This window comes from Cydia pomonella, chromosome 27 (assembly GCF_033807575.1).
Source record: "Cydia pomonella isolate Wapato2018A chromosome 27, ilCydPomo1, whole genome shotgun sequence".
Lineage (NCBI taxonomy): Eukaryota > Metazoa > Arthropoda > Insecta > Lepidoptera > Tortricidae > Cydia > Cydia pomonella.
This window is the reverse complement of record NC_084729.1, coordinates 8,787,541-8,798,569: the sequence shown is the minus strand read 5'-3', so window position 1 is coordinate 8,798,569 and position 11,029 is coordinate 8,787,541. Positions and strand designations below refer to the sequence as shown.

General features: G+C 39.2%; 1 protein-coding gene across 1 annotated transcript; it reads right to left on the bottom strand.

Moving 5' to 3' along the window:
* Positions 1-2,835: 2,835 nt before the first annotated feature.
* LOC133532542 (zinc finger protein 260-like) lies at positions 2,836-10,517 on the bottom strand. The gene is made up of 4 exons (XM_061871268.1): positions 10,290-10,517; positions 7,661-7,852; positions 7,261-7,575; positions 2,836-6,223 (listed from the first exon to the last, which is right to left on the bottom strand). The coding sequence occupies exons 1-4, from the start codon at positions 10,360-10,362 to the stop codon at positions 4,668-4,670; spliced, it is 2,136 nt and encodes a 711-aa protein (XP_061727252.1). The 5' UTR covers positions 10,363-10,517; the 3' UTR covers positions 2,836-4,667.
* Positions 10,518-11,029: the final 512 nt, after the last annotated feature.

Below are 11,029 nucleotides of genomic sequence, written 5' to 3'. Positions count from 1 at the left end.
CTCCCGCGAACGCTTAGGCTGTGGAATGAGCTTCCTGCCGAGGTTTTCCCGAGGGACTACAGTATGGGGTTCTTCAAAAAAGGAGTGTACAGGTTTTTAAAGGGTCGGCAACGCGCATGAAACGCCTCTGGTGTTGCAGGCGTCCATAGGCTACCGTGACTGCTTACCATCAGGCGGGCCGTATGCTTGTTTGCCACCGTCGTGGTATTTAAAAAAAAAAACGAACCGCTCGGAAATCCGCGCTAGTGTATAAGGAGATCATACGCACTGGGACTATTGGCTTCAACTACGATCCAGACCCGTACCAATATAATGGATATTGTTTATATTATTACATGTTATATCGTTTTACACGTGCAGCCTGTGGGTGAGGTTTACACAAAAGGTATATAACACGATACGTGTTCCGTACAACAACGTCCTCAGAATGCTGCTGAAGCGACCAAAGCACTGCAGTGCCTCTGGCATGTTCGCAGAGGCAAGGGCAGATGACTTCTTTGCAATTAGGCGCAAACGAATTGCCTCTCTGCTGAAACGTGTGCGCGGTAGCAACAACAGCATGCTGAGGACGTTGGCCGAGAGACTCGACTGCCCGCTCACGAAATACTGGGTCGGTGTGGTGATTGGGAGAGATAAGTAGGGCAAAGCCTCTTGGTGAGGTGGTAAGGCATGGATTACTTGGTAGTTGATTAACATAGATAATAAGATAGCTATTAAGATTTTTTACTAATATCGCTATGGATTTTTTTTAATGGTCCGAAATAAACAATTTTTAATAAACGAACCGCTCGGAAATCCGCGCTAGTGTACGAGGAAATCATACGCACTGGGACTATTGGCTTCATAATGGGTACATAATGGAACTGGTTATTAAAGAAATCGACAGCAAGACTGATGCTTATATTCTTGTTACATGTGCAAGTGTTATTTTTGCTTTACTAGTGCGTAGTAAAGCCAACCAATATAAATAAAATATACGTATCTATCTATATCTGGCCTGGGAGGCTGAACCACCAACCTCGCGTAAAATCCCTCAAGGGGAGGTTAAAGATGCTATGGTTATCTGACAGATTAATATATACACTTCTATTGTATATGTAGTTGCTTTATATTTTTCTACTTCTTTCCAATTTTTAGTGTATTTTCCCCACATCTTTTTATTGTATTGTATATTCTTTGTCTTTCTGGTACCTTGTTGTACATTTTGCTCCATTTGTCACCCTCTTTTCACTCTCTCCTCTCATCTACTAAAAGGTTAACTGGAAGAGATCCCTCAAAGGGATAAGTTCGCATTTACACTTACTAATTGTATATTACTTTTAATATGTATTTTTGTACAATAGTTTCCTACTACTACTAATCCCTGTAGGTGTAGTCGTGCCGAAGGAGACCGGAGTGGACCCGGCTGCTGCAATAGGGGGGAGGGGCGTCCGTACGCCGCGCCTGTAAACCGCACTACCCTGATGGCAGATCTGTTCCTTTCTCTTGTCCTCCACACTATGCAGTTTTCATTTGGTAATGTGTCCAATTCTCCATAAGAATGGTCGCGTTTCCTGGATGGCAATGCCAATGCGCTGAGAAATTAACGAGCCTTGCTGTCACCAGTGTAGCGGATGAATGTATTTTAATTTTTGAAAAAGTTTTAGGGCAGCCGGCCTCCAAGGACCTATGGTTTCTACGGCAAACGCCGCAAACACGCAGCCGTCGCTTAAAGATGGGTATTTACGTTTTTCATTGCAGCTTCAGCAGTAGCGGCAGCACTGCCTGCCTTTATCGACGTAAAAGTGTATAATTACTGTGATTTGAAAACCTTATACCTTTATGAGCTATATGTGTACATGTGGCTTGGCAGTTTCATTACTAAAAATAATGAATAGTGAATACATTTACCTTACACCCATGTGACGGTAGCGTTATGGCCAAGACATATATTTAAACTAAAGAGTTGTGAAGTTAGATCTTAGAGTTAGAAGCTTGGCTATGCAAGAGATCTGATTACTTTTTGTCAGTCCGAGCCTTATCGTTACGTCTTGGCAATAATTTACATGAAAATGTTTTTGATGGGATATTAATATTCAGTAGAGCCAAGATAGTTCTAATGTGGAACATTACACGATTATTTTTCGTTTTTCTGAATATATTATAGGTACGTTACTAGTAGTAGTCTAGTAGTCCTAATCCTAACAACATACTAAAATATCAAAACGTGCCGCTAGTTTGCGATTTCTAATTCATTATTTATTTATTATTTTAAATTTTATTGCACAATTAAAATAAGTACAAATGGCGGACTTAATGTCTTAAGGCATTCTCTACCAGTCAACCATAGGGCAAAACAAATTCTCGAATGTGGGTGCAGAGAGAAAAATAATTCGAAAAAAATAATAAATATGTTTAAACAAATATAGAATACACACAAGCCATAACAGTTTCTACTTATAGAATAATAATATTCTTTTGTTGCTCAAACCAGACTTATACAATTTGGTTTAACTTCTATGAATTTGTAAAGTAGGTTAGGTAAGATTATTAAACTTTAACAACAGAAAATTTTGGACATTAATAACATTATTTACAATGTTAAACAAATTATATTAGGTACTACATATATATAGACATATTGCTATATAAATATTAATATGAGTAGTGTAGTGTAGGGTAGTGTTAGATATGATTGACGTAGTCCACATCTACATCTTTATCGCAGATATTTTTAAGAGACCTGTAGAAAACGTGGTAAGGCTTTATTTTCTAACGCTTTATATTGGAATTACAAACAAAACAATGATTATAAAGAATTACAAACAAGACATGGTGTTAAATAAAACAAAGTCCTAATTGAACAAGGTTCTGAATAGTGGTTTTTTTATCTAAATATCTGTGTGGATTAAAAATATGTATACATTTTATTAGGAATATAATATATTTTAATAAGTATTAGGGCCCTTGCACACCGCGACTTTTAAACGCGCCATCGACGCGCGTTTGTATCGACGTACACGCGATTAGCACGCAAGTCAGCACCGCGACTTTTAAGCGCGCTGTCGACGTGCGTTTATATCGATACAGACGCGGTGCTAACGCGCCATCGACGCACGTTTGTATCGCGATACAGACACGATGCAAACGGGCCGTCAACGCGCGTGTGTATCGATGCCGACGTGCGTCTGCATCGCGACATCTAGGAAACCCCGGCAGTCAAGACAACACGCGCTGTAAAGGCGCGTTTGCATCGGTACAGGTGCGATCCAAGATGGCGCAGATTTTCAAAATCTAACCTTTAATAAGGTGACGATACGCGTCAAGGACCGAGTCGTCGTGCATGATTTGATCTATAAAAGCCTACGCCATCATCGCGCGACCAGGCTCCCTACGGTCTGGGAATATGCCGGAAATTACATCCCTACGCACCAGTTTCACCGACTTTTTTGAAGCTCAAGAAAAAATATAGAGATCCCGTGTCGGTAACAGAGAGAGATATATTTATAGTTGATCGGTGGCTGTTCACACTGCCACTCTCTTTACTCGCAGATAAAAGCTAACAACGATAAAACTCGTTCAGCGTTAATAGCCAAGCGAGTTACTTGGCGGTCGGAACCTACGTTGAGACCAACTAGCGTTGCGAGTAATCGCCCGTCGCTTTCAATCACTCGCTTTATATACTCAGTTAAGGAATATCTTTCAAAATAGACTGACTCTGACCAACTACGTGTAGATTGTAATTTCTAATGTATTAAGATTTTTGTTTTCAGTTGACATTCTTTATTTTATTTCCTACCTGACATTGTTTGAATATCAAACTTATTCATTGATAGGTAATCTGTGGTACCATGGTACAATTGTTTTTTTTATTAGTAAGTAAGTAAAAATATTCTTTATTGCACCAAAAATTATACATTTTACAATCATGTAAAACTACAAATTAATTTTAAAGGAAAATAGAACCATTTATTCCTATTAATTATTTTTGACATGGCAAATATTGTATGATAGATACCACCATTGACCATTGTATATAACTACATCTATAACATTATATTGTATTGTAATAATATTAAATTTCACATTGTATCCGACGATCACTATATGTGACATTATCTATGAAAAGGGACCTTATTGTCGGTGGCGCTTACGTCATTATCAACGATGCTCCCATATTATAAACAACGCCGCGCTACGCAGTGCAGCGTAAGCGCCATCGACAATAAGGTCCCTTTTAATAGATAATTTATTTATTTATTTATTTTAAACTTTATAGCACAATATAACAAATAAAGTACAAATGGCGAACTTAATGCCTAAAGGCATTCTCTACCAGTCAACCATCAGGCTAAACACGCGTATTATGTCACATATGATTAGTAATGAACATTGTATTGAGAGATAAATAAACTAAACTATAGCCGAGCGGTAAAACTATCAGAACTACACTCGGTTCTCTGCTCGCCAATTCGTTTCTAGTTTTAATCGCTTCTCGCTCATCGTCGGCAGTGGGACCAGTGCCTTACTAAGTGCCGGCAACAGTCCTTAACCGCGATTCGCTAATCCTCAGCACACCAACATCTTGTCGAGTATCTCCATTGCCACCGACATAATACGCGAACTTAAAAGTGAGTCGGTTTTAAATGGATTAGCAGGTCATTTTTATGATTACTTGCATAAATGCACTAGCCACTTTTTTTTCCGTGGTTCCTTACATGAACCCCCAAGTGATCTTTTCGGCTGCTAGCAAAACTACACTGGTCACACTTGTAAGGCTTTTCACCAGTGTGTTGCCTTATATGAATTTCCAAGGTATCTTTTCGGCGGCTAGCATAACTACACTGGTCACACTTGTACGGCTTTTCACCAATGTGTGTCCTTACATGAACTTCTAAAGTATCTTTTCGGCTACTAGCATAACTACACTGGTCACAATTGTACGGCTTTTCACCAGTGTGTTTCCTTTCGTGAACTCGCAAATGATTTTTTTGGGAACTAGCATAACTGCACTGCCCACATTTGTAAGGCTTTTCCCCTGTGTGTTTTCGTTGGTGAGCAAGTAAAGCAGATTTTAGGGCAGTAGCATAACTACAATGGTCACACTTAAACGGCTTTTCACCACTGTGTTTCGTTATATGAACTTGCAAACAAAACTTTTGCGAACTAGCATAACTACACTGACCGCATTTGTAAGGCATTTCACTAGCGTGTTTTTTCATGTGGGCTCGCAGGCCACTTTTATAATTACTAGCATAACTACACTGGCCACATTTGTAAGGCTTTTCTCCTGTGTGTTTTCGTTTGTGAGTTAGTAATTCACGTTTGTCGGCACTAGCATAACTACACTGATCACATTTGAAGGGCTTATCATTAGTGTGTCTCCTTACATGCACTTGCAAACAATTTTTTTGCCAGCTAGCGTAACTACACTTGCCACATTTGTAAGGAATTTCACCAGTGTGTTTTTTCATATGGAATAGTAGACCATTTTTATTTTTACAAGCATAACTGCATTGATCACATTTGTATGGCTTTTCCCCAGTGTGTTTATTTACATGGACTGTCAACGAACTTTTGCGGGCAGTAGCATAACTGCACTGGCCACACTTGTACGGCTTTTCACCAGTATGTGTCCTTACATGAACTTTCAAAGAACTTTTACGGCCACTAGCAAAACTACACTGGTCACATTTATAAGGTTTTATACCAGTGTGTGTCATTTTATGACTTTGAAAAGTTCCTTTGTTGGCACTAGCAAAACTACACTGGTCACATTTGTGAACGTTACCAGCGTGTTTCCTCATATGAATTAGGAAAGTACCTTTGTGGGCGCAGGTGTAGCTACATTGGTCACATTTGTACAAATTTTCACCAGTGTGTTTCCTTACATGGTTTTGCAACGAACTTCTTTGGATACAAGTGTAACTACAGTGGTCACATTTGTATGGCTTTTCACCAGTGTGTTTCCTTACATGAAGTATCAAAGAATATTTGCGGGCACTAGCATAACTACATTGGTTACATTTGTATGGCTTTTCACCAGTGTGTTTGCTTACATGAACCTGCAAATTAATTTTTTGGCTGCTAGCATAGCTGCACTGGCCACATTTGTATGGCTTCTCATTAGTATGCATATGTCTCAAATGCCTAATAAAGTATAGTTTTGTAGCTGTTGTATATTTACAGTGGGCGCATTGGTAATTTTTGGTTCTGACGCTCGGTTTCTTCTTTGGAGTTTGCCCTGCAACAACAATATTTTAAATAAAATGCGGTATATACAGGGTGGTCAAATAAGAAGTACACATTTTGTTTTTAAATTTTAACTTTATTATGTTCAAAGATGATTAAGTATTGTTTTAAAAATATATTACTCAGGGTTGGCAAATACATGCGGAACATAATGTCTAACATATGTCCACCTCTAACAGCATATTTTCGGCGTAATCTTAGTAAATTTGTGTCGGATAGTCGATTTTAACTGTTTAAATTTCATCAGCTCGTTAGCATAGACACATAATTTTAGATAGCCCCACAGAAATCAGTCAGGAGTTGCATTATTTGGGGAATTTGGGTGCCAATCAATGTCACATTTTCTCGAAATTAATCGAGCAAATAACATGTTTTAAACAACACAAACATTTTAGAAAAAAAAAATTCAACAAAAAAAATTGAGATTCAACATGGTGCTTCCAGTTAAGGTTACAGCGGTCTATAATCCCAAGGCACCTACTTAATCTAACTTAACCTAAGACATAGTAAATAATATTATCGCATGTAGGTATTGAGAGCTTAGCGGTTTTTTTTTTTTTTTTTTTTATACCACGACGGTGGCAAACAAGCATACGGCCCGCCTGATGGTAAGCAATCACCGTAGCCTATGGACGCCTACAACACCAGAGGCATTACATGCGCGTTGCCGACCCTTTAAAAACCTGTACACTCCTTTTTTGAAGAACCCCATACTGTAGCCCCTCGGGAAAACCAACCAATACAATTTTAGTCTTATTTAAAGCTCTTAATACCTTAATACTGGAGAAATAGTCCCACTGGACTAAAGCCAGAATTTTAAAAGAATGCATGAATTTATATAAATTGTTTAAAGAATTAATTTACTTAAAATGCCTTATTTTGTAATGAAATCACTGAAGTTTCATACACGTTAGGAATACTATAATAAATAAGTGTCCGAACATAAATATTAAGACACTTGTTCCATAAAACAGTCAAATACGAGACTACATTTGCTGAAGCAAATTAAAGTTTAACAAAAAGTCTCACCATTGCTTGTGACGTCATCAGGTCTGCCTGCTCCCTTCTCCGCGCTTGTAGGCACATGAATGTGGACCGGGACATGTTTTATTAAATCAGATTTCAAACCAAAACTCTCTTCACGGAGATCACATGTCAGTTCTTTCTCAGGTTTAATATATATTTTATGTTCAATGTCGGAGTCTGTTTGGGATCGAGTGTTGGAATAGCAGCCGGTGGTCCCTCTAGGCTTGTAGTCTCGCGCCGCGTGGCTCGCGAGACTCTCGAGTCCCACAGAGTCCCGATCGAGCTGTGCCCCCTCACCCGTCGCAGCCAACGCCTGGCCTACAGACAAATAACCACTTGTATTGAAAGTGAAACCCATATATTTACTACACCGTGTGTACATGGTAATCAAAAATAAAATTACCTTGCATCACCACACCGAATATTGGGCGGTGCGGGCGCTCCGGCCCCAGCACGAGCTCGTTCTTGACCTCGTGCTTGGAGTACAGGCCGGCTATCATGGCTGCCTCGCTCATGCCGCACCCGTCCGTGCTGTCCTCGCACTCCACCTTCACACACTCCTCTTCATCCATGAATACTGCTTCCTCCTTAACAACTAAAACATAATGCATATTATAGTCAACATGAAGCAATGATTATGAGCTTGCAGGAAGACGAAAAACGGGACATCTCATCTTGTAAACAGGAATATTTATTTTTGAATTACGAGTAGGTTAACAGAGCAATATTATTTTTTATTTTCACCACACCAATTCGTAAATTGAGAAAGGTATGTTGAGATGGTTTGGACACGTGGTAAGAATGAGTGAAAGAAGGTTAACAAAGAGAGTGTATAAGGGAGAAGTAGACGAGGGGAGCTCGAAGGGGTAGACCTCAGCACTTTCTCCGATCAAATCGGTGAAATCCTGAAGAAAGGCCAAGTCAAGAGCACCCTAAACCGACGAGCGGGTATGAGGAATGTTATGAAAGTGAAGGAAGCGAAAGAGGTATGTCAGGATCGTAGCAAGTGGAAATCCGTGGTCTCTGCCTACCCCTCCGGGAAATAAGCGTGATTATATGAATTTATTTAATTATTTTTTTTTTTTACTTATGAATATGTATGTATGCAATTCGTAAAAACGCTCTTCTTTAAAATTAGGGAGAAAAATGCATTTTATCCACAAGAGTGGAAAAGTAATTGGATACATACTTTGAGTTGTTAACGCATGTTAGCTGGTAGAATTGACAATAGCTGGGTCCACACAGAGCGAGCATACGCGCGAGGCAATTTCCTAACGCAAAAACCGGCCAATGTAGACGTGCCTCATACGTAAATACTCGCTCGCTCGCTCTGTGTGGAGCCGCCTAATTAAGTTAATTTTGAATGATAAATATTGATTAACCTTCATTTGAATTAGATTTTTTATGTTTTGCAGTTAGTATTTTCCTTGCATAGGTGTGGTGAAAATTTTTGTGTTTGACTCAGTAACAAAGTTTGTGAAACCATGAATAACTTCATGCTTTAAAACCCTTAAAATATGGGCAAATAACAACTTTTTCCTTCTTTACACTCTTAACAGAGGGGTTGTTGCCATTATGTACATTTTTGAGTGACTCGCTTAACAATCCATCACCATTCCTGCTGTAGAGCTGCTTTCCATGAACATTTGTTTATTGTGGCCAACAGACTGGTTTTGATTTGGTTGGTTCATCTCATTGGCAATCTTCCTCTAGCCCTGTCACCTGCCACTCTTCCTTGCACAACCTGACTTTTATGGATGTTCTGTCTCGCCGATCCGAGTGGCAATAGATCGGAGAGAGTGGAGAAGGTTGGAGGAGGCCTTTGCCGAAGGGCAAGCAGACAAAGAATACAAAAGATGGGAGATAATGTGCAAACTGTTCTTTGTTCTGTAAATAAAAGCTATTTTATTTTATTTTTCTGTCTCGCCGAGACACGTGTCGAAAGCAGTTTAGGATCCGTTTTGACCATGAAAAGCGAACACTCTTTATCTTTAATGCCAAGCTCCTCAAGAATTGAGACGCTGGTCCAGAACTCAGTCCATGTACCCAGCATTTGTCTCCAGCACCATGTCTCTAGTGCATTCACTTCCTGGTCTTCAGATGCTCTTAGTGTCCACGTCTCAGCAGCCTAGACAAATATAGGAAATATGAGGGTTTCAACAAGCCTGGTTTTAGTGGTCATTGTGATGTTCCAGTTCCTCCGAACTCTTTTCATTTTATCCATGGCAGATCTTCTAAGTGGTGGTACCGGGTGAATTACAGGGTCTATATTCCATGTAAATGTAATATGTTGTTGTTGGTCCTACTTTTGGTGCCCCCGCAGAGGTGCAAAGGGCTTCACAAATGGATCGGCAACGCGCATGTGACACATCTGGAGTTGCAGGCGTCCAAAGGCTGCGGTGACTGCTTACCATCAGGCGGGCCATATGCTTGTATGCCACTGTCGTAGTATACAACAAAAAAAATACATTGGCAATAAAGATGTGTGTAGTTTATCATCATCAGCCATGTAAATGGGTGAAGGATAAAGCCGGACTTATTGCTGTAAATAACTTCGCTACAGAAAGATTATTTTTAATTTGAATTTTATTACTTTGTTAAGATTGTTGTAACGAAAACATAGTGATTATAAATATTATAATGATTAGTGTATTTAGTAGCATGAGTAAATACTAATTACCTATTTTGTGTGATTCTGTGTATATTTGCATAAACAACAAACAAATGTGTCCACAGCCGGCAAAAAGAACCCATTTGTTGCTTGCCATTATTCGTTTAAAGATCCTTATGCTAAGCGACAAAGTTGGACGTTTTGTCCAAGGACACAAATACTCTGAATGTATGTTGATGTAGAATGAACATCTGGCCCATTCTAGCCGGTTGTAGCCTGTTTTTTTAATTTTAACTACACTCAGATATTATCCAAACAGCCATGAATGAAATTCAATATAAATGAAATAGTACAGCAGCTCCCGTAAGGTAATTTCTTTGTTATAGAAGTAAAGATAATTGTTATTTTGCTGTGAGCTCACCGTGGTCAGTAACCCACTCGGGTTCCTGCTTCAAGTGCGCCGTGGCACCGCCCGGGCTCGGGCTTTTCTCCATCCCGGACAACGACCTCGTGTTCTTATAATTACAGATCAATTAGATAAAATAATACGATACGATATTAACAGCGATTAATAAAACAATAAATAACCACGCCACACAACCTAAGTACCATGACATACCATATCAATAGTTTTTTTTTTTTTTGATTTTATGGCCTGGGGGCCTACCGCGAAAATCGAAGTTCGTCAATTGCGGACATTTTTCTCTGTCACTCTAATTACGTCTTAGAGAGAGTAAAAGAGAAAGATCCCGCAATCGGCGAATTCCGGTTTTCGCGGTAGGCCCCTGGTTACGAGAATAGCAATAGTACACTTATATTCAGTGTTGCCAATCAAAACTAGTACGGGAAGATGTTCATTTCATAATGTCAAAATCAAATTAAAAAAAACAGTGCCAGTTACATTCACACTTTATCAGGCCTGATATCAGACCCGATTTCGGGCCCGAGAAAGAGTTTTTCCGTATCACCAAATATCAGCACATCGTTACAATATTTGAAGTGTTAAAAAATGGTTCATAATATGCACAAATATCGAACATTGAAAATTTTTGGTAATTAGAGACTATAGTATTTTTTACATTTCAAATATTGTTACCGATGTGCTGATATTCCGTGAAATGGAAAACGATTATCCCCGTTATCGGGAAGTGTGGATGTAAT

Coding starts and splice junctions, on each gene's coding strand:
- LOC133532542 (XM_061871268.1), bottom strand. CDS start 10,362: ATGGAGAAAAGCCCGAGCCCGGGCGGTGCCACGGCGCACTTGAAGCAG. Junction 7,576..7,660: donor ATTCGGTGTGGTGATGCAAG/GTAATTTTATTT, acceptor ATTTGTCTGTAG/GCCAGGCGTTGGCTGCGACG. Junction 6,224..7,260: donor TGATGACGTCACAAGCAATG/GTGAGACTTTTT, acceptor TTGTTGTTGCAG/GGCAAACTCCAAAGAAGAAA.